Source organism: Leopardus geoffroyi, assembly GCF_018350155.1.
Source record: "Leopardus geoffroyi isolate Oge1 chromosome C2 unlocalized genomic scaffold, O.geoffroyi_Oge1_pat1.0 chrC2_random_Un_scaffold_44, whole genome shotgun sequence".
Taxonomy (NCBI): Eukaryota; Metazoa; Chordata; class Mammalia; order Carnivora; family Felidae; genus Leopardus; species Leopardus geoffroyi.
Genome location: NW_025543554.1, coordinates 51,068 through 68,112, shown reverse-complemented (window position 1 = coordinate 68,112; position 17,045 = coordinate 51,068). Strand labels below are relative to the sequence as shown.

At 40.3% G+C, this 17,045-nt stretch overlaps 1 protein-coding gene across 1 annotated transcript in view; it reads right to left on the bottom strand.

Annotated features, from left to right (window-relative positions):
• LOC123595645 (probable cation-transporting ATPase 13A5) overlaps nucleotides 1-17,045 on the bottom strand; it is a 116,691-nt gene that overhangs the window by 57,200 nt on the left and 42,446 nt on the right. Inside the window, exons 7-9 of the mRNA XM_045473333.1 lie at nucleotides 16,050-16,184; nucleotides 7,102-7,174; nucleotides 6,162-6,290 (exon numbers count right to left, since the gene is read on the bottom strand). Coding sequence (XP_045329289.1) covers nucleotides 6,162-6,290; nucleotides 7,102-7,174; nucleotides 16,050-16,184 — 337 coding nt within the window. The remainder of the gene's footprint in view (nucleotides 1-6,161; nucleotides 6,291-7,101; nucleotides 7,175-16,049; nucleotides 16,185-17,045) is intronic.

The window sequence follows — 17,045 nt, the reverse complement described above, 5'->3', positions numbered from 1 at the left end:
TCTTCATTTCCTCTCTCCTGTGCTTTTGTTCTATGTTTCCAAATGGTGGGCTGTTCATCCCAACCTGGATATCCCACTAGCATCCCTAAGTCTACATACCTAAAATCCATACTAATATTTTGTCCAATTTTTATTTTACTTATTTTTGAGAGACAGAGTGGGGGAGGGTCAGAGAGAGAAGGAGAGAGAGAATCCCAAACAGGCTCTGCGCTGAAAGCCCAATGCGGGCCTTGAACTCACAAACCGGGAGATCATGACCTGAGCCACAATCAATAGTCGGATGCTTAACTGACTGAGCCATCCAGGCACCTCCGTACTAATATTTTTACCACTAAACATCCTCCTGACTTTTTCTTTGTGGTATCATCCTTTTGCTGAGGGACAGGTTTACAGTCTCGGAATCACCTTTGATTCCTCCTCTTCCCGTGCTCTGCCCTCTCATGGTCTGATTCCCCAATTCCTACTGCTTTTCTCCATGAGTATGTCTCACCAAGTAACCCTTGGACTCTTGCGTTTGGGTCCCAAGGGCTTCACTAGCAATCACTATCTAGTGGTGGCTGCCTTACCAATGGATTACCTATAATTGTTTAGCTCCTTGACATGAAAACCATTTCAATAATAATAATTTGAGTCTACGGTAGAACTAATATTTCTTTTTTATGAAAAAGTATCTCACCCACAATATGCCTTGACCTCTTGAGTTGGAAAAGACCTCCAGTCCTTCCTCCTATGTGTCTCCTTTGCTATGAGGCTACTACTGCACTCACACACTCTTGATGCCGTATGGGTGGGGTTTTTCCCACAACGAGCAATTCCGTGACACTAGCTGGGTGTCCTACAATTCAATTCAATTCAACTCAATTCAATTCAATTCTGACAGTGTCTACCTAGATATAGCATCAGATCCCACAGGTTAAGGACTCAGTCCCACAGGACTGCTCCCATGCCACCTCAGATGCTAATTGCAAATCCACATTGTCAACTGTGCTTCTGACTAATAAATCTGAGGTTCCCATAATCCCCTTCTTGGGTTCAATTAATTTGCTAGAGCAGCTTATAGAACTCAGGGAAATACTTACATTTACCGGTTTGTTAAAAGATCTGGTAAAGAATATAGGTAAATAGCCGGATGAAGAGATAGAGTAAGTTTTGGAGGGGTCTCAAGTGCAAACTCTTTTGGTAGATTTTCAAAGCCACCACAATCTGAGCATCACTGGCTCTTTTTCCTACACACTCCAGCTAATCTAAGCCACTTGCATATCCTGTTATACATATATATATATGTATTCTTTGATGGTACCATTCCTCTACTTCCCCTGATGGTGGGAAGACAAGGTATTTAAGATACAAAGAAAATTAGCTCAGAGTTCAAAAGGATACATTTCAGAGATAAAAATAAAAGTGCTAATAACTTCCTCACTCCCAGATTTAAAAAGCATTAGAATGAATTTAACATTCCATCAGTCTTTTGCTAAATGTTCAATTAGCAAAATAACATGTCATATTTCTAATTTGGAAATAGTATTCTATTGATTATAGTTACAAAATCTAGGTTCTATCTCTCCTAGGTAATAACTGGTGGCAAGGACTTTGACATATATAACTTTTTATATTCCTCATTTTCCTTGCTGGTATGCGATAGGTTGAAAAGACATTTTTGCTGAATGCCTGGATGAACTGAATAAAAACAATTGCCCAGGTTTTCCTATGATTGGTTTTTCAAAACTAGTTTTCTACATGGTGCATTTTTTATATCCTAAGGTGCAAGAAGCCATACAATTTTTATTAGTGATCTTGAATAATCTCAGGAAATTCCTTTAGCCAGGCATTGTCCCTAACTCATTGTCTTTAAAAATTATGATATTTAGCCTTTGTTTGATATTTATCCTTTGTTTGGATTTACCACTTGTGTTCTAAGTGGCTTTGGAAAAGGGATAGGACATTTTGACAAATCATCATACCACATTGTTTTGAAATCTACCTTTGTGAAAGCAGATACTTAGAGATAATTTCTAATGTTTTTCTGCCTATGAATCACTGAATATTAATCCATTATATATTCATAGACTAATATTAGTGGATAGTTTCTGCACACACAACCAATGACATTCGTGGCAGGCAGACATTCAATCAACCAGGGATGGAAGCCATTTGGAGATAATGTTCCAAAGATAACATTCAAATCAGATATGATTTTACACAGAAATGACTTTCAAGTCTCTTTTACACTACTCACATATTAATAAGGAGCCTCATGCTTGGCCTTTCTTGGAATCTCAAGAAAGGGTAATTTGCCTACAAATCTATGGAGTTCTAAGTAGCCCGGAGAGTGTTTCACAAGGAAAAACATTCATCATCCACTTCACCTGCCTTCTAGGACCCGGAAGTCCTGGTGCTGTGAAGCGGGATTCTCTCCCTTGTCCCCAGTGAGCCAATGCCTCTGCATGGAAGCAGTGTTTGAAATGCCATGCCCTTCTTTGTTTCTACTTCTGAGGCCATTAGACTGTGAGCTGTGTAAGGGCAGCGGCCATCTCTCATTTGTCTTGGTGACTCCAACACACAACACAGTGCCTGGCGCAGAGGAGGCATTTCTGAACCTTTACTGAATAAGTGGATGGGCAAATGAATAACTGAAAGAAAAGGAGAAGTGAGAGACTGGAGAAAAGGAAAAAGGAAGAGGGAAAAGACTTATTAACTCATTATAAGCTTGTCGGACAGGATGTAAATGGGAAATCACCACTTCGGAAAATTTCCGTGTACCCAACTGGGATCTCTGCATACTTCCCCCCACCGCACACACACGTTTCAAATACATCGCTGATTCTATGAGTAGAGGGAGAAGGAGGGGATTTTGTGGCAGAGTGAATGAATCCTGCCACTCTCCGCCATAATCACCTCTAAGAGAATGAGGGAGCAGTAGTTTCAAGCATAGGCTCCCAGGTCAAAAGGCCTGGGTTTGAGTGTTTTAGCTTCTTCATAGAATTTATAAGCATTGGAAATTCATGTCATTTACCTACTTTCATGTTTTCTTTGTCCCCACTAGAACATCACCTCTATGAGGACAGAATATTATCTGCCTTGTTCACTGTTGTATCCCTAGCACATAGTAGAGCATTCTGGAATAGGAGCTAATATACATTTGTGGAATGAATGAATGAATAAACAAATGAATCCAAATAGCAACTCTACCACTTTTAAGCTGTGTGACTTTAGGCCAATTACTTATCCTTTCTGGCCTTCAGATTCTCCCACCTTATAGAGTCATAGGTTGAATGAAATAATATATGTAAAATATTAGCACAGTGCCTAATACATATAAGAAATAAGAAAAATGTAGCTTTTGTGCCAAAAGAAAGTTTCCAAGCATTAACATAATTTCCCCCACAGTATTCCCTTTTGCCTCTTGACCACTTTGTGAGGAGCTAGATCTTGAAGGAGCCCATTGCCTCCAGAAGCAAAAAGGATAGAGAAGTTGATAGCTGGCTTCTGGGTTTTACACATCATTCGTAAGTTTGACCATGAATTTTAGAGACTACATGAGAATAAGAACAAAGCTTTCCCATTCACCTGCCTTCCCTCCACTACTTTTCTAGCTACATAAAAATCCCTAGATTGGGAGTTGGAAGAAAATCCAAAGGAAGCTTAGATGTTGTGTGTACTTGAGAGAAGGGGCCAGCACAAAAGTAAGGTAAGACCCTAGAAGTTTGTGAAAACAGAGCAAGAGGCATCAGTAGGCCTCCTCTTACAGGGAGATAAGCTTGGGACATTTCTCAAGCCCAGAGCAGAGTGGAAGCAACAGAAAGGAGGGCTGCCCTAGACCAGACCCACCTCCCCAGTGCCTTGCACAACTTCAGGTAGCCAGACTTGAGTCAGGAGACCTGCCAACTGGTGGGAACAACTGTCTGACTTGGACCAGATACTTTGCAACACTGCTTACTTTCAAGGATGGCAAGATTTGGAGCAAAAATTAAAAATTAAGTGTAGTTACACGATTACGTTTCTTGCATAGTTGAGCTTAAGGCAGTAGGACGAGGCTAAGGAGAGGAGGATGAAGAAGACCCTACAATGGATGTGTGTTATAGGCAAGACTACCCAGTGGAGAGAAAAAGATGAGGAGGCACAAGGAATGTCAGCTCTACCCCTCTTAGAATCTGCTTCCTCCTCACTCTGGTGGCCCCTCACGTCTCGGAGCAAAAAATACCACCTCCAGCCCTGATACTGGAGGTATCAGACTGCTAGCTGGGCAGTCTGGTCCCTTCTCACCTGCATTTCCTCATTTGTAAATTGGGCATTATAATAATTCCTAATTTGTTTATCCTATGATGAAGTGAGATACAAAAATTATTTATAAAACATTCATTGCTCTAAAGATGTTTGGAGTATTTGCTATTTCTCTTCTAAATAAAGACTTCTATATATACGAAAGACTGGTTTGCACATGGGACAAAAAAAAAAAAAAAAAACCGAAAAAACAAACAAAAAACCTGAGTCACATTCTTGGACAAATGCTCGAGGAAGACATATGCAGTTTCAGGAATCTAAGCATAATCTTATTGTTCAATCAGGATCCTTTTTACAAATGTATGCGTGAGTGGGCAGATCTATGTAGACTATGTAATAAAGTATTTAGAGTATGATGGTCTTAGATCTTTCCAAAGAAAACAATGAGAAAGAAATATATTTCTGTTTTATGTGTCTGTCTCTAAAACGGATTTTTACCAGTACATAGTTTACACAGATATTAATGCTGGTGACCTTCTTTTTCTAGAAGTAGACCTAAGAAAAGCCACTCACTACTTAAGATCATTTTAGGTCAGTTTTGCACATTGAAAGGCAGCTTTGTTTGCCATCTCTACCATTTCTTTCTCTGAGTTTTCCTCAGAAGTAAGGCAAGCACCAAGCACCCCAGTCAGTAGACCCAGCGGAGTAAACACTGCGATCTCTCCTTCCCTTTTTTCTCACAGCCATGCTCTGTCACCAATGAGAGAAGCCATTCTTCACTGGCAGGCTGCTGGGAAATGTGAGACAGTTGCTGTCTTTGGTTTAGGAGGCCAGTTTTTCTTGGGCTTGAGGTTTGCACGTTGGGTGCTATGGCAACATTCCGGATGAAAAATATCATCAGTATGCAAATCCTCATCACTATCATTATAAGGCAGTTAGATTTCAACACACTAAAGGGGCATTTTGTAATTATACCGAGCATAGTTATGTTTACTACATTTCCTTGTCTCAATTTTAAATTAAGCAGACCCATTTTTAATGTGAAATCTGCTTGTGTTGAACAATTTAGGAATCGATGATTCTCTTTACATTTAGGTGATATTAGAAAGGTGTGTGTGTGTGTTTTCCTGTCTTTAGCAACTTGGGAACAGAAAAATACAACAATTTGTAAGCACGAAAGACACATACTTTCTATTTTTGTGTTATTGTATAGTTTCTTCTCTCATCATGATGTCCCATGTGTTTTGGTTTTTGCCTAAAGAATATTTTATAAATAGTGCCTTACTAATTACACAAATTCAAGTGAACTTTACAAAGAGCAAATGAGAGCAAGGACGACAGTTCAAACCGTTGTTACAAGAAAACTGGCTTTCTGCTTGGTCGGATCAACTGGAAACACAATTCTGAAGAACAGAATGTTACACCGACTTTCCTGAGGGTTCAACTCAATACTCTTCCAGCAAAAACTGGGGCTCTGTTTTCCATCTACAGAGAGCAGGGCTGTATAAAATCTCTGCATCCTGCCAATTATAAGAGTTGGTGGTTTCCGGTTGTGTTCTGTTTGGATAGGTGTGTAAACCATGCTCATGTTTATGAAGACATCGTGCATCAAGTAGTCTAACTCTCTCACCGTCCTCTGAACCAAAGGATCTTATTCACCCCACGCATCAGGAAATTAGCCAATCACATATATTAGACTTTTCTTCTAATTTTGTATTTATTATCATTTGATTCTTATATTACGGGTATACATTATATAAACGGGATACATTTTATCCCGTTTGCATTTATGGAGTCTTCACCTGCATGAATAGCCTAGCCATGTCTACCTCACCTATCTTTCAATATCTTAATATCAGGCAGGTAAGGATATGTTGATCTGCTTTGCTCTTGGCCGAGATGTTGGACAGGAAAGAAGCAGCTCCATGGCAACAGCCTACCTGTGAGCATGCCTTCAGTCACCACACAGCTTCCATCAATCAGGATAGCATCACATGGCAATGAAGTTTTTCCTGGAAGAATAAGAGTATCCCCAGGAACCAAGAGATGGGATTCCAGCTTCTGCAAACCTACACAACAAAGTTCCCGTGACTGGCTGACCTTTTCCTGTTTTTACTTAAGAATGGGGGAAGGGGAAAAAAATAAAAAAGTTACAGAAAGGGAGGGAGGCAAACCACAAGAGACTCTTAAATACTGAGAACAAACTGAGGGTTGATGGGGGTTGCAGGGGAGGGGAAAGTGGGTGATGGGCATTGAGGAGGGCACTTGTTGGGATGAGCACTGGGATGAGAACTGGGAGGAGGGCACTTGTTGGGATGAACCACCCAGCCAGTTTCTGCTACTCTGGGCTGCAGCTCCCTGCTCCTTACAGAGAGCCATGGCCACCCCAACCCAGGGTAAGTCAGAGCAAATACTGAGTCCAGTCAGCCATTTACAAGCATTCTTTGGGCCTGGATTCTGGATAACAGATTGAAGTGTTAGAATTCAAGGTCTGTTTGGGATCATTAGTTGGGGAAATCAAAACGCCTCAAGAAAGCTTACCCAGTAACATTCCAGTGAGTGAAATATGGGAAGCAGAGGGAGTTGGAAGCAACTCAGACACTGGGTCAAAAGGGTTCAATCAGGAGGAGGCATGCAAGGTACTCAGGGTACAAAATTCAGTGAGGTGCTCCCTGTCTGGGTCCTGGAAAAGCAGGTCAGTGTTTGCCTGACCTTTCCTCCTTAAGTTTGTCATCTTGAAAGTCTTATTTACCTTACTTTAGCCTCCGTCCTGGGTTTCATCAGAAAAGGTTTTCCCCTCAACTAATAATCAATAACAAATGGGACTGATTCCACTCTGAAATATCAGGATGCTGAAGATGGCAGGAACATATCACGTACCTTTGTCCTTTACCATGACTGTAACCTGGACTTTGTTGTGATCCTCCACAAGGTTGTGCAGCTTCACTGATTGCTACCAATTCAAAGTCAACGTTTAAGTATCAGATAGTCCATAACCGGAAAACCACATGATCTTAATACTGTAAATACCAAGCGTGTCACACAGCAAAACCTCCTTGGGCAAAGGCTCAAGCTCTACTTTAGCGTTTCTGCTTTCCTGCCCCAATCCCTACCGCAGCCAACCCCCGACTTATAGCAACAAATATGGTAATTAGTTTAGTGTTATTTCAATTCCAGGAAACATAATGCACAACCACTGTCCCCAAGGACCAACGCTAAGTCCCCGAGGTTGTACTTCTTAAGGGCGCACGGTGACACAAGGGAAGAACAAGACCATGAACAGATTAGGTTCCCTCTCGGTACCCATTTCCCTGTCTATAAAACAACAAAAATGAATTTGATCTTTCCATTGTAAAAGCCTGGGAATATTCGAGTTATGTTTTGATTTTACGTGGAATTTTATCCCCTCCTTTACAAACTGGTGGATTTTCCTATTGGGTCAGTCTGGAGACTGAAGCCATGATGTTCCAGAACCCTAGTGCTTCCCCTTAGGCATTATTCAGCTTAGTTAACTCCCTTTTCCTCATCTGAAAGTGGAGATATTAACAGCATCTCTTCTAGAGGGTTTTCAAAATTTAAGTAATGCTTCTCTTAGTTACCCCTTTGGATATTACTCATTACGATGGTAAGAGCTCAGCAAGGGTTAATGATTAATAAGAAAGTTGCTGTTGGAAAAACAGCATTGTTTTGTCTAATGCATCCCCTGGGAAGATTTGCTTAGGGTGGAATTCACTGAGATACCACCCTGTGCTAAGTGGAGGAAATGGAAGCAGCCTGGAGAAGCGAAGGCAGCATCTACTGGGATAACTCAGGAGACACGAAGGCAGAGGAGTGAGGGCAAATTGTCCACACAGTTGCATACACTGTAGGCGACGCCATTGGCAGAGGCATCCCTGGAAGGCACTGCCTCTTTCTGTATGGACGTCACTTACTTGGATACGTCTAAGTAGAAGAGATCTGAATACCGTCAACATACTTTAAACATAGCTTAACCTAATTCAAGTATAAAACTTTCCCTTTTAGATGATAGGGTAAATTATTTTTATCTGCTCTCTTGATGATTTTTAAGGCAGCCAATGTCACTAGATAAACATTACACACAATTACACAATTTTCCTCTTGAGAGAAATTAATAAATTTGGTGTTTCTATTTATACAGAACAATTTCTTATTTACTCCATTTTTTTTAGGAAAGGCAACACCTCAATCATTTGGACCAACTGAGTGGAAGAAATAGTACTGCTGTTTGTTAGGTACATAGTCATTGCCCTAACTTGACTTTCTGAGGCTTGCCTATTGGGGCATCCATTTTACTGATGGGTAATAGCGAGAAAGTCAGCCGTGGTTCTGGGACAAGAACACTGGATTCATTCAGGACTCCTGAGTCGTGGGTCAAGTTTACCCACTAACCAGCCATGTACCTGTATATAAGAAATTTCACTTTATGTTACTTGTTCTTTCTGTAAACAAATGACGTTGAATTGAATCATTTTCAAGCTCCTTCAAAACTCAACATGTCTGATACGGATATGTTTTGCATATCAGAGATTTAGCCAAAGCCCCTAAGACTTCATAGAAGAAATAACCTGGGGTTTATAAATGGCTCACAGTATTATTATTATTAGACAGTTTAAAACAGTAAGCAACTACTACGTGCCAGGCACTGTTGTAAGCACTTGAAATGTATTGCTTGATTTTTTTTTTCTCCTCAAAATAATCCTATGATGATGTTATTGTCTCCAATGTACATATAACAAAATAAAACGACCAAAAAGAAACAAAAAACAAAAAAAAAAACAAAAACAAACCAGGGTCTTGGAAATGTTAAAGTAAGTTGTCTTCAATCATTTACTTACTAAGTATTAAGATTGACAGTAAAACCTGGGTTTACCTGACTCTAAAGCCTTTTCTGTTGATGAATATGTTCCCCTAAAGTGCTTGAAAATAGCTTTTTTCCTTTAAGATAAATAACCTTCCTTTGTTATAAATTTCTTTAAGTTACTTTCTTGCTTAGCAAACTTTTCTAGTCACTGCCATGAGAATTTCACCCTAGCTTAAGAGGATGATAATCAACACATTTGGAAGTGGTGAAGTATAAGTTCAAAATGCTCTAACTCTCAAAAATCATTATGGCATCAAGCTGGATTTATTCATCAGGCTTAGCATTCTGCGAAACCTGCCATGCTTCCATGCCTTCGTTCAAGCTATTACCTGGAATGCTCACCCAGGTTTTCTACCAGCAAACTCCTAATCCTTCACATAAAGTCTGGCTCAAACGTCACCTCCACTCCATAAGTCTCTAACATCTCAGAAAGAATTCATTGTTCTGCTCCCTGTGTTTCCGCCTGTATTAGTATATGACCAATTCCATTACAGCCGTTTTCTTGTCAGGTCTCCTGTGTGAGGCAGGTGGTTCAAAGAGCCAAACAGTCATCTATGTACCCCTGGAGTCTGTCACATAGTAGGCCCTCAGCAAACATTTACTTAATAGAACTGAATTATTCCACGTCTCCCAACAACACTGGAGAAGGATAATATAAGCCTCCTCTCTGAGCTAATGTACCCAGAAACTCTACAAACACAGGTTTCTATGACAACCAACCAGCTAGGAGAAAGCAGATGCTATCATGCTTGCCGTGATTTGGAAGCTCGCTGCCTGATTTTCATTAAGCCCCCTCTGGTTTCTCCAGTCCCGGTTTAGTGGGACCAGTATCAGTTTCCAAGACTAATCTGCATATTGTTATTATTCCGGCATCTGTTGCTGTGTGTCTTTGTGTTTGCTGTGGCTGGATTTCCTCCAGAGATGAGTAATGAGGGCACTAACTCAGGTGTCTTTTGAGCCCAGCTCAGTCATGGCTAAAGGCAAGGCACCCATGGGTCAGATACTCTCAGTGCTATTTCTAGCGGCCGCCTGTGGAGCCAGCAATAGAGTATGCAACACGGCTCAGTGTAAATACAGTTGAGTGCCAGCTCAATTTACACTCATACCTGCACCAAACTTGTTTAAAGGGGCTGCCGAGGGTGTTTCTTGGCATAGGCAAGGTGCCTCTCTCTTTGCTGCATGATTTGGAGCCACAGTAGATGCAGAAAGTTTGTTCCACTCCTGCAAACACCTCCCCTCTTGCAATTTTCAAAAGCTGTTATTTCTTTAGCATGATTTGTAAATGACGGTAGATGCTCCTTCCATTTCTAGCAGCCCCTTTCCCAAATATTTTCGTAATAAAATTATCGTTTACTGCTGCAAGGAAACTCATAGGTCTCTTTGAGATTTTGCTCTGTAGGACAGTGTGAAGTACTTGATGTAGAATCAGGAAACCCGGGGCTGGGATCTATAGCCACGATTACCGAGCAAGTCACTTCACCTCCCTGATTGTCCCCATCCTTCCGTCTCAGGTGGTGGGAGGACACCACAACCACATGCGTATCATTTTAGAGGCTGCCATGCCCCACACAAGCACATCTGTCACAGATGGGGGAGCCCGTTACAAATTGTGCTAAAGAAATATTGATTGGTGAGCATTTGTGATTTAAACTGCAAAAATAGTTTCAGGAAACTGGCCCATTTTGTATAATGTTACAAGATCCCTTAGAGCTTGGGTCTGATAAGCTTTTGTTAACAAATATTAACTGCAAGGGCACCTGGGTGGCTCAGTCAGTTAACAGTCCGACTCTTGGTTTCGGCTCAGGTTATGATGTCATGGTTTTGTGGGTTCAAGTGCCCCATCAAGCTCTGTGCTGACAGCTTAGACTCTGCTTGGGATTCTCTGTATTTCTCTCTCTCTGTCCCTCCCCCCTCGCACTGTCTCTCTCTCAAAATAAATCAATAAAACTTAAAAAAAAAACCCAAATATTAACTGCTAATGGAATTAATGTCTCCTTGTTAAAGCTTTTGCAGTTCTGCCATCAAGTGAAGTTCCCAGGTCAGTTACTATTTTAAACAAAGACATGTAGGGATTTTAAGATGTAGAACCTGAATACTTAAGATTCATTAAAGATTTTAAAATAAATATTGAGAATATTACAAATAGAACAGAGCATGCCTACTTTTAGAAGAGAACTTGAGAAGCAAAACAAGAAACGCAGAAACCCAGAAAAAGAGAAACATATTTGACTGCACACATTTTAAAATATCTGACAAAAGTCAAGTCAGAGGAAAAATGATAGACTAAGAAATAAAACTTTTCCACATAGATGATGGATATAAAGAGACAATAAGTAGAAAACAAAAATGCATATATCTATCGGAGGAAAATGTATCTAATCTCACTAATAATTAGTGGAATATAAATGAAAACATCATTGGGACACAATTTTTTAAAAATACATTAGAATGAAAAAAAATTTTAACATCAATATATAACACTGGTGAGGATCTGGAGAAATGGATACTCTCATATGTTGCCGTTATTTTATTTAAGAAAATAAATATCGCAGGATTTATTAACATCCAAAATATACATATCTTTTGATTCAGCAACCTGGCTTTTGATTATTAAAAACAAATGCAAACACTCATATGTAAGGACACATCTATATTGTAGTTGTGTGTAATTCAGCATATTTGTGGTGGCAAAAATTGTAAAGGAAGCCCCCTATCTTCTAGAAATAAATGAATGGCTGAACAAATTATGATATACCATGGAATTTCACACCGTTATTTTTAAACGTGATTTAGAATTATTTATTTACTTGGTAGATGGCCGTTATATTTATTGTAAAACGACAAATGCAAGTTCCAGATTAATGTACAAAGTATGTTCCTGTTTTGTTAAATTAATAAATACATAAGTAAACCTCCACATAAACTTGTATTTCTCTGCATCTTATAGAGGAGAAAAAATGAAATATACATTTAGCTAATGATGACATAAATAAATAACTAAAATATATTGGGGATCTTAGTGCTTGAATTTGTCTTTTGCTGGTCCTCTGGAACAACAGCTCTTAAGCTTTCAGAATGCATGACAAGCACCTGTTATGAAACTGTGAAAAAGCAGATTCCTCTTGTTACCTTGGATATTTTGACTTAATGGGTCAGGAGCTTAGGAATCTTGACTAATTCACTGAGAACATTGCCCTCTAGAGTATTGAATCAAACCTGTTTTCTCTGTAACCCTTCCCAACTCCCACACAAGAATCTCCATATTTCTTTTCCGTTTCCTTAAAGACAGTTATACCTACGTTCCAAATGAAAAGAAATAGTGTAAAGGAACTTGAGGAGAGACTGAAATTTGTCATAAACATGTAGATGGGAGGTATATATTTAAGTCAGGGGAAATATGTGGAAACTTTGTAAGGGGTGTAACAAGTGGTAACACCACATTTACTTGGGACCCATTGATTACAGGCAACAGAAATTGGTTAAACTGGTTTAAGCAGATGAGAAATTGTGAAGATGCAGGGACATCTCACTAACCTAAGGTGGGAAGTGAAGCCAGAGCTCCCAAGGGCTCCAAACAGGAGCAGGAAATGCTATGAATTCGCTCTCTGTCTCTCTGCCCTCTCCCTTTCTGCTGGGCTCCATATGGCTCACCTCTGTGCCTCACTGTGTATTTGGTTCATTCTTTGTGCAAGTTTTTTTCTCTGCTTGTCCACACACAAGGATCAAGGGTTGCCACCCTGGTCCTAGCATCACTTTTCAGATCACATTCCTGACAGAGCATGACAGACAGCTTCAAGTCCTTAGGCTTGGATCCCAGGCTAAAAGATATATGGGCATCATTCCTGCTGATGGACTGGCTTCTGCTGGGTCAGCTATCCCCTGTTCCAACTATGTGTGCCAGTGGAAAGAGAGAGCCACCTAGAGCAAACTAGTTGCAGGTTGCCAGAGTTCTAAGAGGAAGGGGGTTGCAGTGCTTGCCCCAAAATATGTGTACTTACTTTCATGCTTGTCAGGGAATAAGAGGCTGGAGAGAGTAACCCAAGTTCATGGGTACAGGCTCCATTAAAGTCCACTGTACTTCATGTCTTTGGGTCCTATGAGCTACTGGTACATATTTATAATACATATCCCTTTGATGATTAGGGTAATTTAGACAGGTTTCTATTCTTCATACACATCCTGACTTGAGTAGTTTAGGACTAAAGTCCAACTGAACACTATTAGGGTCCAATAGGAATTAACTCCAGTTTGCAGCACATGCTCTCAGATTTCCAGTGGCCAGAAAATTTCTTACTAGCGTTCTAAAGTTTTCAAGGGCTTTTTTTCATTCCTTGTCAGTGGCCCTGGCAAAATGATAGAATCCTAAAATGGTGAGACCTAAAAAAGTAGGGTATAACCTCCACCATGTATATAGCTGAGGAAAGTGAGCCCAAGGAAGACAGAGTCCTCGGGCTCATATGAGTGAACCAGCGGTTGTTACCAGCCCTGTCCCGATGGTCCCATGCTGCCTCCTGTTCTCTTCAATCTCTGTATCCCCTCCCCCTCCCATCTGTCCCTTGCCAACTTTCCCTAACTTTTAATAATAAAAATAGCAACAGCAATATCAAGGATAACAAGAACTAACATCTTACTAAGTGCCTACTATGTACCAGAAATATAAGTATTCAAAGTGATTGTTTCATTTAATTCGCTGAACTCTAACACCAACACACGCTCACGTGCCCACACACATACACACCTTCTACAGATGAGGAAACTGATTATAACAGCACCAAGTAACACAAACAGGAGAGGTAAGGGGGAGGTTTTCAATCTGACTAGATAAGATCTCCCTCCCAAAAGGCCTCAGAGAGTTCTGTGTTATTCCTGAGAACACTTGGATGGTTTATGACGATATATCCGGGTGACTGTGCGTAGATGTCGCCCCAGTGGAAGGAACGACATGCGAGAAGGGCTGTATTCACTGATGTGTGACTTAAGCCAGAAAGTGTATGAATGGCTTGCATGTATCAAATCATATATTCTATTAAGGAAAGATTTCTCAAAACCCAGAAACTAGAAATTCTATCTGCTGGCTTCACATTACATACCTTTATCAAATGACTAAAGTAAAAGCTTAGGACACTCTACTTTTCTATTGAGACTCAGCAGAATAGTCAGATCTTTATTGTCGTGGTGTCTATGGTCATGCTTTTGCTCAAAGGCCCAGAGTTCACCAGAAAGACAGTTACTCTCCCCCAGGCCTCGGCAGCCAGGCAAGTTGCTGGTCACTCTTAACATCTTTGTGATATAAATTAGTTTGTGAAAAAACACACCTAGGTACTCACTTTTTAAAAAGGCAGAAAACCAGAAACAAAACAAAGTCCTAGTAGCCTGCTCTCCAGCTCAAAGTATCTCCATTCATCTAACTTTTCATTGTTAGATCCTGTTTCCTAACTCTTTACATATCTATTGTCTTTCATTTCTCATCAAAGACTTCATAACTCAAAATTTGTAGGATCTAAAACCAGATAACGAGCCGATATTAGATTTAATATTGTTGAGCCACTGAAATGGAATAGGAATGAAAGCTTCCTTTCAGTTAGGCTTATGTAAAGGCCCCACGTCTGCCTTTCTGACGTGCCCAGAGCTCACTGTGTGGACATAGAGAACTCATCTCCTTTCTCAACACTTGTGTTTGACTTTCATTCCCAGCTGTGACACTACTTTGGAAAGTGCCTTATGCTAAGGAAATATTGCACATGTGGCAGAATTTCATTTTATGAGGGCCAGAAGCTCTGACTCTGTCACAAAACCACACTCTGATTTGGAACAAGCTCCCTGGATCTTAGTTTTTTTCCCTGGAGATGAAGGATGAAACTTGAGACTAGGCGGTTTCAACAGTGCAGTAGAGTTGACAGGCTGACACAGTGTACCATAACAATGCCCAGCCCCCAGCCCCATCTCTACAAAGCTAATTCCATAGTCAAGTTTTCAAAAACATACAAAAAATAGAGTGAGACATCGTTTTGGGGGTTGCCTCCTGATTTTCAGGCTGATGATTCTTAAGCAAAGTAACCAAACGTTTTCTAGAAAAATACTGTGGGGAGCTGAGACTTGCAGGGACTGTGGAGTTATAAGTAATATTCAGCAAAATTCTATTTCAGAATGCACTGCTATCTCATTTAGAAGACTGATTATTTTGGGGCACCTGGATGGCTCAGTCAGCTGCGTCTGAATCTTGATTTCAACTCAGGTCATGATCTAGCATTTCATGAGATCAAGACCCATTGGAATTCTCTCTCTCCCCCTCTCTCTTCCCCTTCCCTGCTCATGCTCACTTGCTCTCTCTCAAAATAAATAAACTTAAAAAAGAAGACTATTTTTAAAAAGGAAGACTTTAAATAGCTATAAGATGGGGCGCCTGGGTGGCTCAGTCGGTTAAGCATCTGACTTCAGCTCAGGTCATGATCTCACAGTCTGTGAGTTCAAGCCCCATGTCGGGCTCTGTGCTGACGGCTCGGAGCCTGGAGTCTGCTTCAGATTCTGTGTCTCCCTCTCTTTCTGACCTTCCCCTGTTCATGCTCTGTCTCTGTCTCAAAAATAAGTTAAAACATTTAAAAAAAATTTAAATAGCTATAAGATGAACAATGATGGAAAGGTATGCTGTCATCATTAATCCATCAAAGCATTCTTTCCCACCATACTCAGATACAGCCTCGGAGTCCTTCTGAACACTGTATGCGGGTCAGCCTTCAGTCGATAAATCCGGGTTTGCAAAGACATTTACATCTACCTGCTATTTCTGAAGATCTCCTCCTGAGTTCTCACATTTAGTAAGCCCTTGTTTTTTGCTTTATGACTTAAGTTTCACAAAGCTACTCCTTGCTGTCAGTGGAAAACCCATAGGCTTTGCTTCTTGTGCACCATAAGCTAAATAGAACCCAACTGTGATTTTAGCTCTTACCTGTCGCAAATCATACACACTTAAGACAATGGAGATAATAGACAAGATGATGATGGCCACAGAGTATTCTATGTAGCCTTGAGACAGCCACAAAGTTAGGGTAAAGGCTTGGAACACGTAGAATGGATTTAAAACCTGCAAGTACAAAAACAGCATGTGAGTCACTTGCATGGATCACATCATTTCAAAGAAATTGAAGAAGAAACAAAGAAATGGAGAAAACTTCCATGCTTATGGATTAAAAGAGCAAATCTTGTTAAAATGTCTAAACTACCCAAAGCAATCTGTACATCCAATGCAATCCCTATCAACATACCACCAGCATTTTGTCACAAAGCAAGAACAAACAATTCTAAAATTTGTGTGGAACCACAAAAACCCTGAGTACCAAAAAGTCATGTTGAAAAAGAAAAGTAAAACAATTCCAGACTTCAAGCTATATTACAAAGCTGTAATCATCAAGACAGTATGGTACTGGCACAAAAACAGACACATACATCAATGGATCAGAAGAGAACCCAGAAATGGACCCACAGCTATAGGTCAGCTAATCTTCAACAAATCAGGAAAGACTATCCAATGGAAAGAAGACAAGCTCTCCAACAAATGGTGTTGGGAAAATTGGATGGCAATAAGCAAAAGAATGAAACTTGACCACTTTCTTACACCACACACAAAAATATTCAAAATGGATGAAAGGCCTAACTGTGAGACAGGAAACCATCAAAATTCTAGAGGAGAACATAGGCAGCAACTTCTGTGATCTTGGCTGCGGCAACTTGTTACCAGATACATCTCCAGAGGCAAGGGACGTGAAAGCAAAAAAGAACTATTGGCACTTCATCAAGAAAAAAAGCTTCTGTACACCAAGGGATATAATCAACAAAACTAAAAGGCAACCTACAGAATGGGAGAAGATATTTGCAAATGACATATAAGACAAAGGGCTAGTATCCAAAGTCTATAAATAACTTATCAAACTCAACCTCCCAAAAA